The 25443-nt window shown below is 34.2% G+C and overlaps 1 protein-coding gene across 3 annotated transcripts in view; it reads right to left on the reverse strand.

The window, feature by feature from the left end:
- LOC137387087 (protein CBFA2T3-like) overlaps positions 1-23711 on the reverse strand; it is a 32544-nt gene extending 8833 nt beyond the window's left edge. The window contains exons 1-4 of one of the 3 annotated variants that reach the window (XM_068073380.1): positions 23605-23711; positions 11396-11614; positions 5089-5288; positions 1316-1405 (exon numbers count right to left, since the gene is read on the reverse strand). In XM_068073380.1, the coding sequence (XP_067929481.1) occupies positions 1316-1405; positions 5089-5288; positions 11396-11614; positions 23605-23683 (588 nt within the window). In that variant the 5' untranslated portion in view covers positions 23684-23711. Of the gene's footprint in view, positions 1-1315; positions 1406-5088; positions 5289-11395; positions 11615-14730; positions 14870-18734; positions 18789-23604 lie in introns of those variants that run through there. The other 2 variants (XM_068073381.1, XM_068073379.1) reach the window with 2 other exon arrangements.
- Between the last annotated feature and the right edge of the window lie 1732 nt (positions 23712-25443).

Here is a 25443-nt window from a genome sequence, read left to right on the forward strand (position 1 = left end):
ACAGCTGATGCATGCAGTTGTTAACCTTTTAAAACTTACATTATGCTAAGGTCAAGGGCATTCGAAATCATGTGCAAAAATAAAAGAAGGACAGAGAAGGTTCCAAAAAACAATGACAAAACACATTGCTGAGACACGTGAGCATTACATTGTCAAAAAAAACTAACAGCATTGTTGACAGTAAAAACCTGATGAAATCTTGCTGGTATCAAAAGAATAGCGTAACACATATGCTTACATATTTTTATACTGCCCATTTACGTAATCAAAGAATTCCATATATGAAGTTTCATAAAACAAAGAGAGAAATGCTGGTTGTTTATAACTGTATCTGAAATCTAGTCAAAGGTTGGTTTACGCTATGTTGCCACATGTTGCCACATGCACCATAAACTGAAAGCATCAGAGTATTTCGGGATACTTCGAGAAAGTTTGTAGCTGTCAAACTTTCCCAATAGTTTGCAGAGCATTCACGATGGCCTGTGCAATGTGTGCCACTGATGATTGGCTGTCACGAATTGCTCGATCCATATTTTCTTTTATTACAGTTGCTGCGGGACTAGTATTTTTTAATTTCCTCGACCACATCGTACCATGAGAACGCTGCGCCTCAGACATTTCACTGATGTAAACGCGGATGGGTTTGTGATAGTGTAAACATTTTTATCACAGACAATAGCCGAAGTATCGTGTGGTTAACACCAACATATAGCGATACAGTGTGAACCAGCCTTCTGTGTCCAGACCAACGCGACTTTGATTCAACAGCAGATTTGGAGTTGTCTTCTCTGATTAAGCATACTCTGTCATGTATAGTACACTATGTTATAGTGCTAGTATTTATTATCTGCCCATTCGAATGCAAAAATTATTTTTTAACACCAAATGCGGTTCAAACCTCTGTCATATCTTTTAAGACAAATGTTCTCTCAGCTAAATGCACTTACACTGTATAAGAAATCCTACACTTACAGTTAAATGCACTTACACTGTATAGGAAATCCTACACTTACAGCTAAATGCACTTACACTGTATAAGAAATCCTACACTTACAGTTAAATGCACTTACACTGTATAGGAAATCCTAAACTTACAGCTAAATCCACTTACACTGTATAAGAAATCCTACACTTACAGTTAAATGCACTTACACTGTATAGAAAATCCTACACTTACAGCTAAATCCACTTACACTGTATAATAAATCCTACACCTACAGCTTAATGCACTTACACTGTATAAGAAATCCTACGCTTACATCTAAATGCACTTACACTGTAGAAGAAATCCTACACTTACTTTTACTTTACTCACCTTTAAGAAGGGGATCACAAAAGGCTTCAATGGAAAATTTGTAGTTTCTTGAAGTTTGGCATGAAAATCTTCAATTGTCATTTGAGAATTCTAAAATTAGAAAAAACATTAAAAGAAAACCATGTGTGACTGACTTACCTGTAAGTACTACTTTTTAGTAGAGTCATGAAAGTGATGAGAATCTCACCCAAGCACATTTAGGTATATCTATGTTATTAACAACAGCGTCAGACAACTCAGCTATGACCAGAGTTAGTGTCCACTCTGTAGTCTAGGAGGAGAGTGTTGTAACTTATGCCTGCTTGTTCATGAACTCTTCTTAACCCCATATACAGCGTTGGGAAACTGCACAATGCCAAATATTAGAGTTATTTCGGTCAAACATTCATAATGGTTATTATAGGGGTCTATTGTATTAAGACTCAAGGGAATACGGGTCATAAATTAAAACAGATGAAGGCAAATATGAAAAAAGGTTTTAGGTTAGAATAAATGTAAAATGATAAACGAATATTAAATTTTAAAAAGTTAAATGTAAGTCGAAATAGAAATAAAAACACTACTGAACTAATTAACTATAAAAAACTGGTTTTATGTTTAGTAAACTGCATTCGAAAGTTAAATAATAATATTTACTATAATAAGAGTGATGATCTGTGAAGTTATAAAATTCTCACGTGAGAGAAGAGTTGTAAGAAGAGACTCACTATGGTTGATTTAATGTGTAAAAGTAGGTCTACTTCAAGTAATGACAGGATTAATTGGTAGCCTTAGAACTTTCCTTTTACATATAAATGTGCCACGATTTATCTGATTATAAGCTCAAGTATCCATCTTCCAATGCATTAGGACAATCACCTTTAATGAACACATTCGTGGATTTTTGTCGCGAAAGAAATTCCGGACTTACTGCTAGCACATACTATAAGCGTTCATAGGTTTTTGCCATGAAACATCTTGCCTCGAAAACAAAAGAATCCTAAAGATCGCTGAACTTGATCATAGTTAATATTAAAATGCTTCTTTTTATCACAAATACATTAATTTATCACCAATGGTAATAAATTAATTTAACACAGTTCTACATGTAACAGCATTATGGTTATTTAAAACATCCATAACTCTGTTGCATGTAGGAACGTGTGAATCATAGCAACAGAGAAGTAAACAGAGAGTTTAATATAATACAAAAGAGATGTTAAAATTAAGGACCAGTACTAGCTACATATAAAAACAGTAGCCTCCATTTTGTGGTTTATAGATGAAAAGATAAAGAGACCGAACGGACCCAAAGTTTTGTTATTACTAGACAGTTTTATTTAAGCAAATCTTTTAAGCAATAATCTTGTATTTTTATCCGCGCAATAAAACTAGTTAAAACATAGATATAAAATTGAAAAACTAAATTAAATGAATTGTGAAAAACATGCAAAGTCATATCATTTGGAATCAGCATTATTATAGTGTAAAGGTCACACCTACTCATGTATTCAAGTACTAATACATTACTGAAACAGTTATTATACATCTCAGGAACAAATTTTATAACATAATATAACATATAACATATAATATCAAAAATTATAGGTAGTAATTTAAACTTGTTTAATTGCTGTAAATACTAGTATATAAGTCGAGTTTCTGGGTGACAATTTTAAAGAACAATTTTCAAGGTTGACTTATACATTAGTAATACCTATAATAATGCAATTTTTCGTCTTAAAATACCTATCGACTTATAAATAAGATCAACATATACAGGAGTATATAAGGTAAAGTAAATATAAGCAATATGTTATCAACTTTGCAGTAGGAGCTGTAATGAAGTCAGCAATTGTTGAAAAGGCCGGTCAGCATCTTTAATTCTCTTAAAGAGTCCAGTTTTAGCTTCAGCTCCAACTGCTTGCAAATTCTTCAACTCATTGCAACTGAGTAAACTGATAATAGTTGGTTGCCAGACTACCAACTATTTTCATTAGCTTTGAACGTTTTAAATGTATTTCAGCAATAACACTGAGATCTTCCACAAGTGCTTCATCATAACTGTATTGTATTTACCAAAGACCGGTGCGCCATTTACCATTTGCAATTTACCAATGAAAAAGTGATATTCTTTATTTTCCTTCTGAAGTGCCTTTTCATTCATTTCTTTCTAATCCTCTTCTAAATTTTCTCATCAATCAATCAATCAATCAATATGAATCAATTTAAATTTCTATCATTATCTTACTAACTATTACTCTAAAATATACTTACATCTGTCCATAGACACAGGACATAGACACAGGAGTTAATACATGGATTATGATGATGAATTCGAGGGTGTTTACGGACAGATGTAAGTATATTTCAGAGTAATAGTGAGTAAGAAAATGAAAGAAGTTTAAATTGATTCAGATTGATTGCTTGATTGATGAGAATGTCTAGAAAAGAGTTAGAGAGAAATGAATGAAAAGGCACTTCAGAAGGAGAATAAAGAAAATAACTTTTTCATTGGCAAATCGCCAATGGCAAATGGCGCACCGGTCTTTGATATGTATCGAATAATGATATCTGTTAATGGTCATTGTAAATAGCACAGACAAACATGACTCAAAACAACTTACTATCAGGCATTTTGTTGTGCACTTAAAAATAACATAAAATGGGTCTGTTAAAGTGGTTTTGTTCCAACCGCATAAAGATAAAGTGTTTTGAAGTGTCCATCAGTTTGGTGAGAAGATTAGACAGCAAGTGTAATTACATGTGTGTTATCTAGTAACCAAGCCTAAAATTTTAAAAACAACATTATTGCAACAGTAAATGAGATCTGAATGATGTGGTTTCAAAGCTTTCCGGAGGGCTTCTTTCAGGAAATAAAGGTTAATATTTAGTAAAAGTGGGAAAGTTTAGTGTTATAAATAGATCAGAATTATGTAGTAGTTGCCAACAAGAGAGGTTACAAAGGCTGAACAATACTCTGATCTCCTCAATACTTCCGATCTCTTCATCGATGAACTCATCTAATTTTTAGTGTCAGCTATTTTATCAAACGTGGCATAGTGGAAGAGGCAGCGTCGATATAAATTTGACGATAGTTTATAGAAATAAAAAAGCATGCTATTAGCTAAAGAGTCTCTTGGTTGGCACCTAGACTTGTGAAGTGAACATTTCTAAGCTCTCTTGCAATGTTTTCAAAGGCTATACCAAGAATGGTTTCAGTTACAATATATCCTCGCCGCATGTTCCTTACAATTGGAAAAATGAGCAAGCAAAACAATTGTTTTAGGTAAAGCAGCACGGTGAACCAAATATGTTAATTATATGTTATTTTAATTCATTTTTAATTTTTAAATTTGACTCGATAAATTTGAATAAATTTTTTTCAAAAATTGGCTCTCAATAAAAAAGATGGAGGGTTAACATTACTTAGCAGTTTTTCATTTTTCACCGTTCGTGCCAGTCGCCATTAACCAAAATGTGAGGGATTCCTGTGCATAGCCTTAGATCTTTCTAAACAAAGTTAGCACTGATGATTGTCATGTCGTACATGAGCCGGGCAAGTTGAAAGCCTTGTGTTTATCTTACTGATGGTTGAAACAGTTTTAGATTTTCAAGCATTAAAAATAGCAAATTATGCCCATCAGCGAGCTTGTAGATTTCCTTATTTAAGAAAAGTTATTAAATCGGATAAGAATCTGCTGAGGTAAAGTTCTGAAACAAACTGTGTAGTGAAAAAGAACAAAAAGACCTTTAAGCCTGTTGCCTTATCAAAGTTAGCCTGATGAACTTACTACAAGTGTTAGTACGAGAGCTCTAACTCTTTCCCCAATCTCTGTTGATATCTCTGATCCGAACTGCTGCAAGGTGGTGAGAAAGCGCTTGAGCTTTGCCAGCTGTTTTGCGCCACATGTTGGTGGAAGTTGAAGATTTAAACTGTTTGGTGATTGGATTTCGAGAGGCCTAAGAACACTGGGAGGCGTAAGCTTGGCAGCTGAAAGTAATTATAAAGATAATCGTGCTGAAGCAAACTGAGGTTAAAAGAGGACAACTAATATATCACGCAGTCAACCAAATAAATAGTTACTTATCATATATACATATATAATACATATATTAATAACATATATAAAATGTACAGTATACTATTAATGTACATGTACAATAATATAAACTATATATACATATATGATTTTATTTTTATAAGTACTGTACGCGCTTTCTAAGAATCGTAGATAAAACAAATTCTCTTGCTACAGTCAAGTAGGAAGTGTATGACTCCTAAAGTTAATAAACACTTATATAACTCTAAAAGAAGACAACTCCAGTCATTATAAGTGTTATATAAAATATAAAAGGCAACGAATCATTAGGTCGAGAAAAAAATTGAAAGCAAATTCTGAAGCAAATTCCATTACAAAGTGGACCTCTTCTGGCAGCGAAGAATTTTTAACACTAAAACCAGTAACAATTACATCACAGAAGGTTTGTGAGCACTGATTGGAGGCACTTGATGGAGGGCTTGATGGAACTTTCAGTGTTTCTGAATATCTGCTGTTTAAAGTACTATAACAGGTCGTCCCATATACCCAACACCCACTTCACTACACCCACAAACAAAACAACCACCCACTTCATAGCTACACCCACAAATAAAAACCACTGACTATACCAGATATAGACATTTTGCATAGACATAGACATAGACAGATATAGACTTATATCTAGAACAACCTTACATCATGACATTATCTTTTAAATACGCTAGAATTTCATTGTTGTTATTATTATTTCATTTTTTTCCACATTTTCTTATTTTTTTTGTTAGCATTGGCTGATGAAATAAATTTAAGATAAAATCAAATCTCTATAAATTTAATCAAAGTAATTTACATGGTATTCCAGAGAAGGCTGACAAAGTGAGTAATCATATGAATAATAAATAGCTTGTGTGATTGATTGACAGTTGATAACTTTAAGGGTGCCGTGACCACAGACTGAGTGTAACAGCTTGGATGCTGCAGAGATATTGTGACTACAAGCTAAATATAAACTGTGTGTTGGTATGTCTATTTTACTAGCATTCACCATCTATGCGTCATGGTCATATGTGTTAATGTAGTCAGTTTATAATATTCTTCCTAGCATAGTCTCACAGAGCTGTTACACTTGGCCTAGGAAGTAATTTTATGAACACTAGTTCAAATCCTGTATTATGCAATCTTTTTTGCCAACACCCAACAAATGAACATGGCTCCTAGTATAGTAATGATTGTTGATTTCACTTCTAAGGGTTTTTATATGGTCCCTTGCGTCAAACTTTTAAAAAGATTTTTATCAGAATGTATAGATATTTTTATCATTTGAGATTTTGTACATTGTTTTAGGTTATCTGACTACCAGGATATTTCAAGATTAAAATTAACAAAACGCTCAAAAAAAATTCCTTTAATATAGACATCTATAGTCACTTTTTCTGTTTGTTCCTCTCATTATGACATCAGCTATTGTGTCCAAGTTGTGGTGTTACACACGTCTCTATTGACATATATTGTATTTTGTATATTCTCATGATTGATAGAATAAAACTTCAAATATAGTCTGCAATAGCTGTTTCAAATGATTTTATGTTAGGTTAGAGTTTATCCCATTGTTTTTCTCTAAATGCTGTCTAAACATATCAGTTTCCGATACCGATGAGGTTATATACATACACATGTATTTATCATTTATAAACAATACGCACTACTATAATTGGGAAAGTCTGGGCACGTCTTTTTTTTCCGAGTGTTTTAACTGTGATCAAGTTTACTGCAGAAGCTTAAACACCCTCACACTATTTTGCACAAATATATTATCAATGGCAGAGCTAAACGTCTATGAACCAAAATCTAGGGTCTGATTTCATTGGCAGACCCTAACGACCTTGACGGATACCTCATATAAAGGTCGAGCTATTTTTAGAAAAACCTATTGAACATAATTGTAGTTTAACCTCAGTGATATCTAAAGCTTACTACGTGATGATAAACCTTCTGCCCGTTCACATATGTAATCGTGAGAACACACCGACGGTGCCAGTTCCTCGTGTTTGCTGAGATCTTACTTGATGCTAGTTAGCAGTATGACGCAGCAGGCAGAAAGAGCTATTTGAATATTTGACAAATTTAACTCTATTTATTTGTATGAAATAGAGTTATTAAGACTTGAGTTGGGGAGAATTGTTTGGAGGTGTCTCTTTGTCAAGACGATTTTTTTTACAAATTACTTTCACCTAAATCTCACTAAATAGAGATTGAAAAAATATTTAGCCTCCGTTTCTTTATTTAAGGTCAGATTAACTGTTTGTGATGTCTGAAGTCTAACAGACAGCAGATGAGCAAATAATTTGAAATCCTTAGCTTTGAATACAGCAAAACTTATTTTAAAAATTAATTATTCAAAAGATTCAAGAAATTCTTATAATGTGCTCACTATTGGAGCTGGGGACAATCTTGGGCTACTATTCATATGAATTTGAAGTTGCCTCCCTTGCATTTTTCAACTTTTTCATAGACTCAGAACTAGTAGTAATTGATCATTTATTAGTAAGTCAAAGAATTACAATAGCCTAGTCATACATAAGATTCTGGTTTTAATTCTCGATTGCAGCAGTCCTAGAAAGAATTATAACGGAAATTGATTTCAGATATTCTTGTAATGAACAGCGGTTTAGTCAAGGGTAGTGGTGAAAGCTACCTGTACTGGTTACTCATAGAGTTATCTTTCCTTGGTTTTCCTTGGCTATTGAGCCTTTTTGGCAAATGGTAAAAACTAAAACAGTTTTAAGATCACTCATAAAATTGCCATAATGTTAAAAAATTTCATGAAATGTTTTTAGGTTTAATGCAGAAAAAAGCTACTCATTTAGAGTAAAAATGAGAAATCGATGCAGACATGCAATATGAAAGATAAAAGTACGAAAAGAAATTAACCAACATGTTTATTCACTTGATTTTTGAAACCAGGTTAGAAAATGGCAATTTTTAATATCCAGAAATTTTTTACTAAAAACGCCATAGTTGTGTCCCCTTAACCAAATCTGATATTGTCTGTTGACTAGCGCTACCAACAAATTATTGATGTTATTTATTGTTGTTTTGTGATTCAAATTCACTCGGTTCAATCAGTAACTATTTAAGATTGAGACTTCTTCGAAGCTCACAGATCACCAGAACATTTCTTTCTTCCTTCTTATTCCTTTTCAAAGGCTTTCTTCAACATTTGCGCATTTCCACGACATCTGGGTTGTTTCAAATGGTAGGCCTACTTCCAATATGGAAAGCAAAGATACAGCTTTCTGTGATAGTTCTGTGGCATTGATTATATTTGGAATTGATAGCATTTTCCAGTTCTACAATATTGACACTTTCTTGTCAGGTTCTCATGTTTTTTTGTCTTTTTATTCTCTACTCTGGGTACATCGCGACGTTGAACACTTATATCAACAAGAAAGCTTTTTTTTCACTTTTTTACCAAAAAGACATTCCTTCTAGCTTTTGCACTGGTCCACATGGATATTAATATTTCCCAAAATCCTAACATGCTATTTGTTGCTGCACTCCGTCCTCACTGTTGAAACCAGCTATCAAAATGAAGGAAATAAAATGCTCTCATGAGGCTCCAGTTTGCGTGATGCTGTCGACCGTCTTTATACTTTTGGCTTTTGTTCTACTTGTTAGCTTGTCTCCCGAGTCTTGGGCTGCCATCAACAGACTTGTCAACTATTAGTCCTGGGCTGGCACCAACAGACTTGTCAACTATCAGTCCTGAGCTGCTACCAACAGACTTGTCAACTATCAGTCCTGAGCTACCACCAACAAACTTGTCGACTATTACGCTTCTGCTACTACCAGCTTCCTGGAGCTGTAGATCTTGGTATTTGTATTACGCATTGCGCATGCATGCCTTTCTTATGTCAAACTTTTTTCTCTCACATGCTTGCTTTACGTTGAATTCTGTGCTCTTTGCTGCTACTACGATGCTATGTTCTTGTGCATACTGCGCTGCCTGTACCAAGAAATCAACTGAGAAATAAAAAATGCCACGTGATCAAACATTAGTTTCTAAGGACGATCAAAAATAGACAAAACTAGAAAGTTTCTCAGCAACAAAAGCTAAAACTAATTGTTGTTCTATTGATAACAAATACAGTAATACTTCAACTTACGAGTGCTCCAACGTACGATAAACTTGAGATACAAGCCAGCTTTCAAGCAAGTTTTAGCACTAACATACGAGCCATGTTTGAGATACGAGCACTTGAGTCAGTTGCCAAGTATGCCGGAGGTGTTTTATGAGAACAGCGTCACTCTGTATTTTTCAACTGCTCAGGTTATACTGCTGTACCGTGTTTTTTTTTGTGTACGATTTTCTGTGCAGAATTATGTGAATTAAAAGTACGGTACTGTGCGTAGACCGAAAGTTTGCCAGCAAAATGAATGATAATACGAAGAAAAAGCAAATGATAACAATTGATATTAAACGGAAAATTATTGAAAAATATGCGAAATGTGTATGCGTGATTGAGCTAGCTCAGCAATATGACAGAAATACATCCACAACTATCAAACAGAAGGATTATATTCAGGACATTTAGTTCGCACAAGGACTAACCATAGTTTTTCAACGTTGCAGCGATCTTCACGACCGCTGATGGCATTGGATAAACAATTGGCCGGTGACAGCGTAGCTGAAACGATGCTATGTGAAAAGGCCGGCGCTATCTATCCAAACTGTTTAATAGACATTCGGACAAGCTGGCTAGTGGCCGTGCATTAACCATTTGTGACGACACCTGTGTTCGTCTTAATCGCAACAGGTTGAAAGGGCGACAAAGGCAAACGTCCTTAGATAGGTTTATCTTAAAACGGCCGGCTAGTCGTGAAAGCGAAAAAAAAGGAAAAATTTCTCGCTAACCAGCGAGAAACTTCAAACTATGAACGCCGAAGAAATTTTAATTACGTTAAGTTGAAAATGAAAGTTTGCTTTTAGGTTTGCTTCTAAGTTTGTCTTTTAACACTTTGATAAAATCCAAATTTATCAAAGTCAACTGTTGTAACGAAGGATAACTTATATCTCCCTCCCTAGCAAATGCGAGCGTTAACTGCTATTGTATGTATTTAATTTTACATTTTAATTAATCACATTTCTTTGCATTATTTTTTATTTGTTGCTTTTTGAAAGCTTGTAGTACGTTAGGACAATAACCAACATGTTCTTTCTGTTACAATATCTTGTTTTGAGTGTTTTATTTGCTATTTTAGAGTATGGAAACCAATCAATATATATTTAATTGTTCTATATATAAATAAATTGCACCAACATGCGAGTAAATTGACATACGAGCTTAGTCTCTGAACGCATTAAGCTCGTAAGTCGAAGTATGACTGTACACACTCTCTATCTGACTCAGTCTACTGCAATCATTATGTTTCTTCAGTTATTTCTAAAACACCACTTCTTAAAAAATATTTGAAAAAAAGTTTCATTTGCTATTTTTTCCACTTTTCTCATTGAGCTCTACAAGCTTTGGGCCTTAAAATGATACTCAGTTAAAAATGAATTGTGCTATTATGAGTGCTTTTGCAGTCGATCGAAAGTTATTAATATGGTCTAGGATCAGGAGACCCGATTGTGCATACAAGACCAGGCTTCAAGCAGTTAAAAAGGGTGGAGCTGGTGTCAGGTTAAAACCCCTAGCCTTAGGTATCATCCAACACTTCACTCGGAGTTCTACCTCATCCCGACAGAGCAGCGAATAGTGCTCTATCTACTTCTTCCTTAGCTATACCCATAATTCATCAGTGTTCATCAAGTCTTGCTCTGGAACAATTTCGCATTAGGTAATTTTGACCACATTTTTTAGAATTTTCGCTAGATGTCTATGCTTATTAATATTTTTATCTTCTTCGTCTTTTTGTCAGGTTTCCCAGGCTACTGCTATGTCCTTGACCCACGCTTTTGTTTTATTTTTTAATGTTTCTTAAAAACTGCAACAACTTGAATTATTAAACTAAAATTTAGCCAGTTTTCTAGCCCTAGTTCGTACTAATTACTTACATGAGTTAATGAGGGTGGCCGGAGATGAGTTCCGTCTTAGTGATGGGGACTCGGTCTGGCGAGTGGATTGACCTGGAGACATGCTGCTATGGCTAGCGTCTCTCTTACCATCACTGGCGGGGCTCGTGAGAGAGCGTGTCTGCTTGCCTGGATTAGAGTCTATCATATCCTTTAGTGGATCACGACTTGACGCGCTTGATACTGACTTCAGTTGCTCTACTGTAAAAAATGAGTGGTAAGTTTTTGAAACAATATTCAAGTCTTCTGAGAAGAACTGGGTAAAAATTTGGTTAAATAGTTAATTCCTGCTTGAAACACACTGAAAATAAACACATGATAAATATTGTATCGTAATAATAAAATGAAATAAATGTCATAATAAAAAGTGAAGACAAGTAAATGAACAATCTAGTCTTTGTTGATGAGCTTATGTTGATATTTATCGACTTATGAGAAATTACCTACATATAATCGATCTGATGAAACATTTGGAAGTATGAAGTTAGATATTTCATTTGTAAGGTGTGATATTGCAGAAGATAAGTAGCAAGAATTAAAAATTAAACTACACAATAGTATTAGACTTAAGCATGTAGACTGCATGTAAACAGTTTAGCATCACATAGATTGACTGGATATCACCTATTGCATGTAAGTGTTAGCTCCTCCTTCATACTGGGGAAATCCAACAAAGATCAAGGTTAAACGTGTTAGCCGTTTGCTAGTCGCCATAGCAGCACTATAATTTCTTTTTATACATACTAAGCTGAAACATTTAATGAGATATTTTTATCAAAACAAAATAATAATAAAAAAGAAAGGAAAAGATAATTTCAACGACTGTGCTCAACATCAGCTGCGAGCTTCTAATCTGGTGCCCGCTGTTATGAGACCACTAGGAGCAGCGGCAAGACTTGAATACACTGGGTGTAGGACAGAAAGAAACAGACAAAGTACAATTCAATGCACTATTGGATTTAGCAAGAAATTTGAGAGAGATGTTGGATGGCTAAGGTTAGGGGCTTCAGCCTGATACTAACTATAACCAGTTTAAAAACGGAAGAAATCATTAAAAAATAATATTGATGATAACAACGGTACTGATAATAGTACCAATGATAATAATAGTGATAGTTTGGCAGCAAACGAAGAAAATTAATGAGTAAAAACTGGTTTTACAAAAATAAAAAATTTGGACCGATGCTTTGTGAAATTCAAATATTAAGGCTGAAAAACTTAAACATGAAAAATTATTCACACATATAAAAATGAGTTAGTTGTAGAGACAAGTTAAAAAGGCTTTGTAAATGTTTTGATCAGTTGTTATTGTAATACGTACAGACCTATTCATGTCAACGTGCAGAGGTCCAATCGAGCACAAAAAAATTATTTTATCATTAGAACAAGTTAACTTGTAGAGTTTGGTGAGGAAATTAAAAACCCAATTCATCACTCTTATGGAAAGTGTCAAAACGGAACCATGAATTTCAGTTAATTTAAAGTATAAAGCATTATTTTTATATTCAAGGGAATAAAGTGTGGACATTAAAACAATAAAATATGCCTAAATTCATGAAGTTGACAGATGTAATATATTTCACACTTCTTTTTGATCTAGTGTTTTTTAAATACTCAACTTTTAGATTTTAATTATACCTAATTTTAATGTAATTGCGTAAATATAATACACCAACAGGAAGTACCCTTAATAGGAACTAGCGATAAGCCTGAAGATGGGAGATTCCTTCACTTTTAATCAGATAGCCAGCAGGTGGGTGTTTAGGAGGCTGGTTTACCACAACCTGATGGAGTTTTTCAACCAAATATTTTCTGTTACCTGGTGGAAGACACAGGCATATGTGTCACGGGCATAAATTTGAAAACCTTTACAGTTGTTTTTATTTTCTCTCTTAATTTATTTCAACTACATAAAACACTTTTTTCATGATATAAAGTTTAAAAGTTAGAATGGTAACTGTTTTTATCTGTTAAATAAAAATAAATTTTCTGTGCAAAGACTTTTATTACCCGAGCAGCGCCAGGCATTCTTCTAGTGTAGATATACAGTGAAATAAAACAGGCATGTTTGTGGACTACATGTCACATTTACTGCAATTAGAGTAAAGATGTTTTTTGCTAGTAAGCCGACAGAACTATTTCAAGGGCAGACTGCCAGTATCTGCCGTGAACAGCCTAAAGTTCAGAGTTCATATTTGGTTGTATGTGAGGTAGCCTATACAGTTCCGGAGCAGAACTAAATGCAAGGCCTGCGCAATGATAGGTTATGAATAGATTAACATTTACTATAACATCAACTATTTACCGTAAGTGCAACTCCTAGTGGATACAGAGCTAGTGAAAAACTAGGTGACTGAACACCTTCAGAGAGTAGAGTATTCTACATGGCATAATTATAACAAAAGGTTGACAAACATGCTATTTACAAAAAAACGAAATTTGCACTCGCGTTGTAACTACTTTAAAAGCTTTGGTTATAGTATGATTGCGTGAATTGAAGAAATTGCTTTCTGAGTTTGCTCAGGTAGAATTTTGCAATGATATAGGTTACTCAAGCTTAACAGCAAAAACCTTTTGACAACAGACAGCTTTTGGCATCACGTAGGTAGCATCTCTGTACTTGCTGCCTGTTATGTTTCTGCACAGAAGCAATTAAATAGAGTATTAAATTAGAGAAATGGTTTATTGCACACTCCAGAGACAACTGATTTGATAACAGAAAACCCAAGTATTTATATGTTTGGTCATAGAAAAGCTTTGTAAAAAGCTACAAGCATTATTAATAGCTATAATGAGACAGTACTATATAATATTAGCTTGTATAAAGCTTTAGCTAAAAAAGCCTAATGTTTGTTGGCAAAGTACCAGTAATACTTGGCACTTGCATGACACTGCCAGTCTCCATCCTTAAGTCTTAAATTCTTGTTAAAGAAATATAACCATTCTTTATTCAAAAGCAATTTGTTGTGTGTATTGTAAATTTAATAACATTAGCGGGAAACAATATTGTTATTATTCGTTATTGTTATTCTCACCTCATGAGATTAAAAATAAACAGTTCATAGCATAATTTTCAAGTTTGTGTCGATCAGTTGAGAGCCACTAGATAATGCAAAATAAGTCTGGGAAAACCTATCACCTAGGCAACAAAACAAACACATTGCTTTAAAATTATCTTCAAAATAGTTTCATTACTGACCATAGAGAATGATTTTGTAGCGGAAATACCTATTTTCATCACAGCTACCGTTGTGATGACAGCAAAGTTAATAGATACCAAAATATTCAGAATAAAATACAAAAACCTAGAAACTCACCGTAAGCTAGAGATCGAAAAAATTGCGCTGACTTTACCATATTATAGTAGTCATGAGCAGCGCTGACTCCAGTCAAATCTGGCGATAATCCTAGAGACATTCAAATAAGCTTTTTAATCCAATATGCTGTTCAACCAACTTATGATCTGAGAGAGGTTTGAATACACGTTCTTTGTTAGTTTTGCTGTGAGCCGTGATGAAACGCTAAAGAATTTTACATGAGAACTGCCAGCAGGCCAGGTATAGTGCGAATAACAAGAGTGCAATGAACAGCGAAGACGCGCGGCGCCTTCTCGCCTTTCCAATTACAGTAAACACCTTTTACTACATACAAGTTTAATGAAACTCATTAGCGTTAGCGTGGCTCAGCGGGTTTCTGAAGGCTTTGGCTGTAGATGGTGAAATTAGTTGCATGCGTAGCACATTGCAGATGACTGCAGATCATATGCAGAACATCTGTTTCAATCAGAAAACAGACTGCAGGGGTTCGAGCAGGCACTCTTATAACCAGTATGCCTTTCGGGGGCATAAGAGCGTAAAATACTTCACATCAGGAACCTTTCAGCGATAACAAGCTATATACAGATATGTAGACCCTGCTCTCCCCTTAGCTGCCTGGAACTGATAAAACGATAACAATGTTGAAGTCTGTGAAAAACTGTCAGCATATTGTTTTTGCAGTGTCAAACTTGACAACTTAATTCCATTATATTTCTCACAGAGTGTTTTAAAGATTGGCGTACTGTGACTCATTTATAGCAACTAATGCTCGGCACGATGGCTTGAATGTTGCAACACAGGCAAATGTTGATACTGGTTTATAACTTTTAGTTGAAAATAACGCGTTAAGCTAAAAATCATTTGTGTAACGTCAGCGAAAAGGAAGTCTAGCTGCTATTAAAATTAAAAACAAAGATAATATGGAATATAGTTTTATATGTATGGTCAGAAGGTCACAGAAATCTGTCGAATTAGACAATTCTATAGCCTTACAAAGTGGACTGCAGGCAAGGAGTTTAGTGATTAAACAGTTCTCTGCAAACTCTATTAGAAATTTTCATTTTTATTTTTTCTGTTGCATGAATATTAATTAAGTTGTTATGGAAAATCAATAATATATTCGTTCTGTTACAAAACTTAAAGGAAGGATAAGCCATGTTCGTAGCTGTACAATTTGTCATGCTATGAAATCCTTAGTATCTCATGATATGGTTGAACCTGCTGGAATCATGGAATGGAATTAAAAGTGCTGCAGGCTGACATGGTAAGGCAGAGACACCATTGGTTTGCCTCAGGAATATACGCAATGCTTTTGCCATTAAATTTACGAAAAATGGTTTCAATACAGCACCGTGTGGCAAATTTAAAATAACTTTTCATTTCACAAGAGATCTTTTCATCAGGTTAAATAAATATTTTTAACAACAGCAAAACGAAACCATTCGTCTGTGTTTTCTGAAACCTCATTAAAATTTGAAATTTAAAATTTAATGGATTCTCATTTTAAGACTATTATAGTGGTGACAGTGTTTGTCACCATTCAAACAATTTAGCTCCGTCAACAACCAAATCTCCCGCCTTTAATAGAGTAATTGAGTCAAGTTTCACTGTTCATACAGCTGCCTGTTCCCGTCAGCCATCACACAAGCCTTCTTATCTCTCTCCACTGGTAAAAATAAAACAGGAGTTCCTGTAATCGTACGCATGCCATGTCTCCCAGCGCTGTTTCTTTCTCTCGCATGAATATCTGGCTTTATCTGCTATAAACCTACAGAACTGCTGATTAGGTTGGGCATATGAGAGGTCAAAGGTCGTCTTAGCTTGATGTTTGACCTTGCTCAAATAGCAGTGATATTATGAGTGCATATTTGTAGAAACCTTTTTGGTTAGACTGTTTAACAAAGGTTGTTATATACTTAAAGAAGATTTAAATTTAAACTTTCTTTATTAAATTTCCAAAAATATTGTTTTAAAACTAATGAACACGTCAAACATAAACATTTTACTCAGTCTATATTTAAAACATCTTTATGTCAAACGAGTTTCTGTTTTAAATGCTATTGAATTACCACCTCATTCTTTTTACGTTATTTTATTTATTTTCTCCTCACGGCATTGATAGGTAAAATAAAGTTAAGATCAAACCAAAACAAAATTACTAATTATGAAGTTAAAATAAAATTACAAAAAAGATACTGATTTTTAGAGTATCTATTGAACCAAATACTGAACATGTTCACTTAAACACAAAGTACTCTGTATTAGTATTAATATATATATATATATATATATATATATATATATATATATATATATATATATATATATATATATATATATATATATATATATATATATATATATATATATATTAGTAATAGTAATCATTATTATAAACTATTATATAAGTCATAAATAGTTAAATGTTTACGTTAGATCCAATAAGTGTATCAAAAACACTAACAGCCTTTATATACGGAATTCATTTTCCATTGATGATAAAATATGTTACATTGATATTTATATTCATTATGTACTTTATATATGAGTAATAAGGTTAAAAGTCCAAAGCTGCAAATGATCTAACACAAGAATAATTAAAGTAAGAATTAATTAAATAATTAAAGTCGTATGTGAATACAAAAACATTTAAATAAGAATACTGTAGTTTTAGAACCACATCATTGACTTTTCGTAAAGTAAACTATAAAATAAGTGAACAAAGTTGCCATATGTTTATGTGACCTATATCGCGATTGCATGAAAAAGATTTTCCTATATGAGTGAGAAACGCTTTGCACTGAGTCCCCACTCAGTGTCTGTGTAGACATCTGGCAAGAATGCATAATGTTTAGGGATCCTTACGAGCTGAGAGTAAACCCCATCCAGATTTTCCAAAGACACGCTGGCGCCACTGTAATGTATGCCACATGGCCTCGCCATCCAATCATATGTTATATTTGCGTAATCACACCTGCCGATTGGCCAGATAGATACCACAAAACTTATCTAATAGACAGGAAGGGTTATTCGCCCCACATGGCAACACTAATCAACATCACGTGCCGCTGTGATGAATATCACGTTAAGATTGTATCAAAGCAAACGATCTCAAATCTCTCCTCTGCAAAATCGTTACGTCCTCAATCTTAAAGATAATAACTAGTATATTTTTCGCTACTGGCTTGCTGTTAACGTTAGAGGTGGGCCATTTATATCCTCCCTTGCTTTTGTATAAACATTTTATGAAAATCTCACACTAACCTTAGCAATTTCTAGATAATCTAAAAGGACTGTGTCGTTAAAACAAGCAGAAAAAATTGGCTCGTCGTTGTATTTTTATACCATATTCGTACCTTGGGTGTCTAATGACTTTGGGTACTAATGTGGTGTGAAAGATCAAATGGAATAACTGTATGTACAATTATTCCAAAAAGCTTTGCTGATTTGATTGCAAGTCAAAAAGGTTGTTGTTTACGCAGTTGTTCGAGTGTTGGTCTACTATGCTGAAAGTAGGAAGTTCAAATCTTGCTTCACGCAACCATTTACCCAATCTCCAACGATGTTTTCAAATGGACATGGCAGTTCTTATAAAAATTTTACAAAAGTACAAAAATGAAAGTTAAAAATTGCTGTCTAATAGCAGCACGAACCAATGTGTTGTCGAAGCTAACACATGACTCATTGTTCAATAAATTTTCACTATGAAACTCAGAATTTTTTTGTAATTCTGTTAAAAATACAGTGGTTTGTTATAGTATGCACAAATGCCAAACAGAGCGCTGCTACTTAAAGTTTACAGGTTAATTCTAACCTAAACGCATATTTCATTCTTTCCTTCACAGCTTAACAAGAACGAATCTATGGGCAAACCAGAGAAACAAAAGAACTTGGTGACAGCTTGAGCAAATGAGAGAGACAGGTGATGGCAAGTGATAGCAGGTGATGGCAAGATGTTACCTAGTCTCTCCAGTTAGGTCGGTGAGGAAGCCTGAGTCACTAACCTTGTGATGTTAGACGAAGAGATAGAAGATGGAAGAGCGTGACGGACATGTACAGCTGATGGGTGCAAAGAATAAACTAAAACATTGATGAAGATGCCAGCAGTTGGGGAGGCATGTCATGAGGGTGCCAGCGTTTGGCCTTTGCCAACAGTCGAGTCACTCGTGTCATAACGCTGATGGTTTTAACAGTTTAATCAACTATTTGTTAAGCTGAAGCTAAAGAGCTAAGGCTATGAATTCTGATGGGTACATGCTGACTTGTAATCAACGATTGATATGAGTAATAGCCACTCCACTTTAACAAACATCTAATGCTTTGACACCATGGCAGAGTTATGGAAGGAGTACTACACGGAAGCATATGAATAATTTGGGATAATTGTCAGAAACATATCTAACAGATTCTAGTTGCAACTGGTCATTTCAGGAACTTATAAAAATCCATCTCTTCTTAGCAACAGTTTCACACAAATTGGGATCTCTTTAGATTCCTACTAGTATACATTTGCAGATTTACAGATACTCATATAAGGCCATGAATCTTTGGAATACATATACAAATATATATACTTATATATAAGTATATATACTAATATATATACTTATATATAAGTATATATATGTATATATAAGTATATATATTTGTATATATACTTATATATAAGTATATATATAATTATATATAAGTATATATGTAAGTATATATGTAAGTATATATGTAAGTATATGTATATATATGTATATATAAGTATATATATATATATATATATATATATATATATATATATATATATATATATATATGTACATATATATATATATATATATGTAGCCTATATATATGTACATATATGTACATATAAGTATGTATATATAAGTACATATATGTATATATAAGTATATATAAATACTTATAAATACATATATCATGAGTCTTCACATAAAATCATAAGTCATGACTCATCAGAGGCTCTCCACTTTGTGAATCTGAATTAAAAGCAGGAAAATAGTCGCAAGCAAATTGTAAAATAAACTTGTCAGAGAGCGAGGAGCGTTTTCAAAAGTCACTCAAGTAATAAAACCTGCACATTCCTGGTAGGCTCTTGAAGAGGTGTTTAGAGCTAACGGAAAGGATAACTTTGGTATACTGATAGAAACTCTTTCCAACTCATTTGCAAAACGACGGCTGTTTAAAATCATTTTAAACAAAGCATATCTATGATTGCATCCAGTCATCTACAAATGATGAGGTCAGATTAGCCTGGTTTTAGTTTAACATATACAAAACTAGCAGTTAGCATAAACAAGGCTGCCGCGAAGTTTTGCTGCCACAAATGTATTTAAGTGCACAAGTCTGAAGGAGTAAATAATTAATAAATAAAAGTGGGTGACTTCTACTGAGACTGATCAGGTTAAAATGCGTTAAACAGTTTTAAGGAGAAAAAATAGAGTTTATGAACTTGGTACCAAGTTTCCGCAGGATTTTGAAAATAACTTCAAAAACCTGCGTAAACTGTGCAGAATATCTATGTTTACCCTTGCGCGCATATGACCAACATTGTTTTCTATTCTCTGACACCAACATACTAAGAATAACAAAATTTTATCCACCATCCCATGTTTCAGTTTATGAACTTTCTGTTACTATAACCTACAATTCACCATCTCAACTCCTCCGCAATACTATTAGATTACCAACTTTTAAAAGATTTTTGTTCAACTCATTTAGTTACTCCTGATTTTGTCCTTTCATTCTTGTATTGTTTTTGTATCTAAAACATAATTTGGTTGATGATTATGAATGAAATACAAAGTTATATAAACAACCAGTTGAATCAGAACCTGAGGACACAATTACTAGGCACATGTATTGTTTTACGAGAGATTTCTTATCACCGACACCCACACAATCCAACAATATTTGTCATGCTGAAAGACATCTCTTTGAACAAAACATGAGCAACTGTATTTTCGTCATCTTATACGGAGTTATCTCCCTTACAAAATGTACAAGCGTCAGAAGCCGTAAGGCTGAGAAGGGATGGGCCACAGGCAGAGTTTTATTAATTGCAGGTAGAGCTGATTGAGCGTCTGTCATGAATCAAGGGTTAACGGCAGCGGGGAGACAGTGTGGAGCCTCCTTCACACCTGTGAGCTATTACGGTCCATTCGCAATGCTTAATCAAACGCAGGGCTGCTTGAAGCACGCCGTATCAACAAATAAATAATACCTTATAGATTACGGTAAATAGATTCTAAGATTTTGTTATTCTTAGTTTAGCCTATCAGAGTGCAGTCCTTAGCCTTAGGTCAGTTTCAGACAAAATTTAAATCTCATTTCCTTGGAGTGACATAACTTGTTATTTTACTCAATTATATCAAACTCTCAGCCGCAGGTGCAGACGATCAGCACCTTAATCATACAGACCAAAGGTTGACAGTTACAAAAGTTCATCGTTGATGTTAAGTAAATATAGTGCATGATATGTCAGTTTCAGCACTTAACATTGTGAAGCCTAACCCAGTGCGTACAGGCAGATACCCTTATCCTGGACCTTACTAACAACTTTTCACCAACCGAGAGACACTGGAATAGCTCAATTATTTTTGAGCTTGGGAGCAAATTGAAGTGCTAAGCTTGGAAAACTCTGGGAAAAAAACAAAACTCAAATAAATTTAATAATTTTTTTTCACACTCTTTCAAAAGCGTGACATCTTAGAAGACTACAGCAATATATTAATAGATGCATATATCAATAGATGCATATATCAATAGATCTATATATCAATAGATTTATATAGCAATAGATATATATATCAATAGATGTATTTATCAAAAGATGTATATATCAATAGATGTATATATCAATAGATGTATATATACTTATTTTGCGTATTTTTAAAACTTCATCATTTCAAATGTTGTAGGAAGATTATCTTTTAAATCTGGTTTAAAAACTTTTTTAAAATATGCATAAATCTACTATTAGCAGCTGAATCATCATAGCCTTTCATCATAGCCACAACAAAGTTATTCCCATCTTTAGCCCTACCGGCAGAGGACAACTACCAAAGAGTAGAACAAATAGGTTGAGTGCTATAATTTCTATACATAATCATTGAAATGTAAGTAAAATAATATTAATAATATGTATGCATGTATGATAGAACTACAAACATATATGGCCAGACGAAGAGAAGCTAATATCATATACATAATTGCGCAATATTTACAAGTTCTAGAAAGTTCCGATTGACTTTGACAAACAAATATGCTGGCTGTAAGGCGCCAGAAGTCAAGAAAATGGTGAAACATTTAGAAAGACAGGTATTGACTGTGGTCAGACATAGAATATGATAGTAAAGTATAGACTGTAGTCGGAGAATGACTGTAAATGCAGTGGTTGATAACTCCAGTTTGATTCCAAAATTCTACGTGAAAGTATGACTTGCTACCTCTGTGACAACTTATTATATTAAGGTAAAACTGGCATTAATAAGATAATGTTCAAAGTTCTTGTAATAAATAACCTTGACATAGTTAAATAATTTTTGAAACTACAAGACATATCCAGTAAGTAACACCCGATATTAAGAAACAAAAAGGCAAAAGCCGCCCTGGATATACAATGCCATTATAGATGTATCCATTATGAGTAACGCCCTACCTACAGCAGTGTTTTCAATTATGGCTCGTGATTCAAGGGCTGCTGCTGGTCATTTTCACTAGAGAATATTCTACACAGAAAGTAGGAAGTAAAACCCATACTCAGGACATATAATTGTTATTAAAGACGTAACACTACAAACAGTTACAAGCAGGCATTAGAGGAGCACATTGTAGAACCAAGTTAATATTACATTTTAACAAAATAAGACTTTTACAGAGCAATCATCGACATGTAATTTTATAGATTAAAGTTAGTAAGTTAGTTATGATCCAATATAAAGAATCCTTGGGAGGGAGGGCGAGGGCGTCCCTCCCTTAGGAGGAAGGGCATCATAAGGCAACTGAACATAGGAAGCTTTGGATAAGGGTTATCTGTGCTTGCAGCAAAGATAACCCTTTTCACTCTAATCACACTTTATGACCTGCTATCCTGACGCCCACAGAAATAGTAATTAGGAAGTTCCATACAGCGATAATGTAGCAACGTCTGGGTACACCAGAGCAGCAGCACTACGTTGTACCAACAAACAGATCATGTTTCTATTGGGCGCTATGGTCGAGTGTTGGTTGTGCGAAGTCTTATGTCATGACATATCTTCATGTGAAGCAAGAAGAAAGCAAGGCCTAGGCCAAGGCCGTTTCCATATCCCAAAGATGGCGCATCACACGGTTGTTTCGCTTCCAAACAACGACGCTGAATCACGACAGAATGAGAGCGATACGGCTGTATCCAAAATGGCATTGCAGAGCTGTATGGGAATGTGTCGCTACACTATCGCTGTAGGAAAACCTAGCAGTTGACTACATCCACAGTAACCATAGCAACTTGTAAATACCAACTGATTCCTTCTGACAATGAAGTGAAAGTAACTTAACAAAAATATTTTGTACAAAAAGTTACAATTGCCTTGCATATGCGTAGAATACTTTCTTATGCTGTTTAAAAGTTTTTGGCTGAATCTATGTCGGCTTATCAGACAAAGTGGCCATCTCATCAAACTGTCTCTGATGATTTATTTGTCGTTAAAAACCAGAAACCTAAATAATTTAGATGAGTGTTTATAATGCCTTCACATACACCTGCTCTACTTTTCATATTTACTGTAGGGTTTCTCCTTAAATAGGTTTGATGAAAAAGCCTTTATTTATTGTTTCAGAAGAAGTTTCGCTTTGCTAAATATCTTATAAGTTTGTACAAACCTGAAATGTTGCTCTCCTTCTTCACCCAACTCAACAGCTCACTCTGCTCAAGATGGTCATGCACAGACAATGTAACCATTAGCAAGCAAAACAAAGACCAGCAGTGTAAACACAGACAATAAAAAAGAAAAACCTTCCTACAATCTTACACAAAACAAGTTATTGATTTGGCACAAAAATGAAGAGGCAATATTTATCATACCTCCGAGGGGTTATTGTTTGTAGATCACGTCTAAAGTCCACACTTCTATAGACATTGTTGACTATGTTACTAATATTGGTTGTACGAAACGGGCCATAGAATGTGCAGGGATAACAAAGGCGTTCGTGTGTAGGGTACCCAGGTTAGTCAAAGATATGCAAAAATTTTAATGGTAGAGGTACCATCAGAGCTCACGAGGGGCCAGGATGTTAGCAATGTAGCTTGAGATCTATGACAACTCTTGTGATCTGTTTTGGCAGTCAGTAGCAAGTATGGGTATTACATTGGTGGCCGCTATGACTAGATGGCTAATGCAACGGATACTGTGTATTGATTCCCGTGATAGCTTTTGCTACCACGTTCTTGTATTCAACTTATCATAACCTTGTGATCTCGCAAATTTTGTCCTATTTACTACCGCAGAGTTATCTCCTGTGTCCATCTTTTAGATCGGGCATAAAACTATATTTTTCTATGTATTTGGACTTTTTGTTAGCGACTGTAAATGCCATTTAACATGTTTCATAGAGTTATTTCTCCCTAGAGTACTAACCATAGATAGTATTTTGGTACTTTCTAATTATTTGTTTAACATGTTTCATAGAGTTATTTCTCCCTAGAACACTAACCATAGACAGTCTTTTGGTACTTTCTGATTAAATGTTTAACATGTTTCATAGAGTTCTTTCTTCTTACAACATTCAAAGTACACAGCAATATGATTCCCTTTAGACATATGACAAACAATCAACAGCTGATGGTTCTATTTTTCAATTTAAATTAAATCTAACTTAATCAGGGTCTGATTAAACCGTAGTGGTTCATCTAGTCAGTCTCAGGGGTTCAATAAAGGCAACAACAGAAATCACACTGATATGCAAGGTCATGTCTTTATGAGAAGGTATGCAAATGTAATTTGTTATGAGCTCATTAATTGTTTGTTTGTTTTTTTATTTATTTCATCCATAGGAGAATAGAACAAAAAAATGAAGGAATAAGCACATCACATGGTTGTCAACATAAGAGTGTACAATTAATTTCTAATAATAAACAATAAATATAACAACACAAAGGAGGTGATAATGAGGCCTATATGCAACGGCGAACCGGTCAAGGCAAGGCCCATTAAACGATAGCAGAAAAAAATAAACTCTCACTCCCGCTCTAGAAGGTGAACTCTTAGACTAGCTTTAAACTCTACAATGGTCCTATGTTTTTTAACATATATAGGTAGTTGGTTCCATAGCACTGATTTTATTGGTTTTGTTATTTGAACGCAGTGATATTAATGCACAGGTCATTTTGTGCACCAGTAAAACATATACCTATGCATTGAATGTGAAAAAAAAATCATATTTTATTCATATATAAATTTCAAAGTTTGTCGTCAGTCGTTTGCTCTTTTTATAGCGATTAGCATTTAGCAATGAAAAATCTAGGTATATTGCGGAAAATTTGTTCTCAAAACTTTCCGCTCACCAAGCAAAGAACTAACCCATTAAGCTAAGAGAGACACAATGGATTCTTAGGCGATATGAATCGCTATCTGGGTTAAAATACGCATAGCGACTCTGCGTTACTCCCAATGTCACCAAAACTTGCTCTCACGGCTCTTATTAGTAAGTTTAGCAATACAG

The sequence above is a fragment of the Watersipora subatra genome, chromosome 2, assembly GCF_963576615.1.
Source record: "Watersipora subatra chromosome 2, tzWatSuba1.1, whole genome shotgun sequence".
Taxonomy (NCBI): domain Eukaryota; kingdom Metazoa; phylum Bryozoa; class Gymnolaemata; order Cheilostomatida; family Watersiporidae; genus Watersipora; species Watersipora subatra.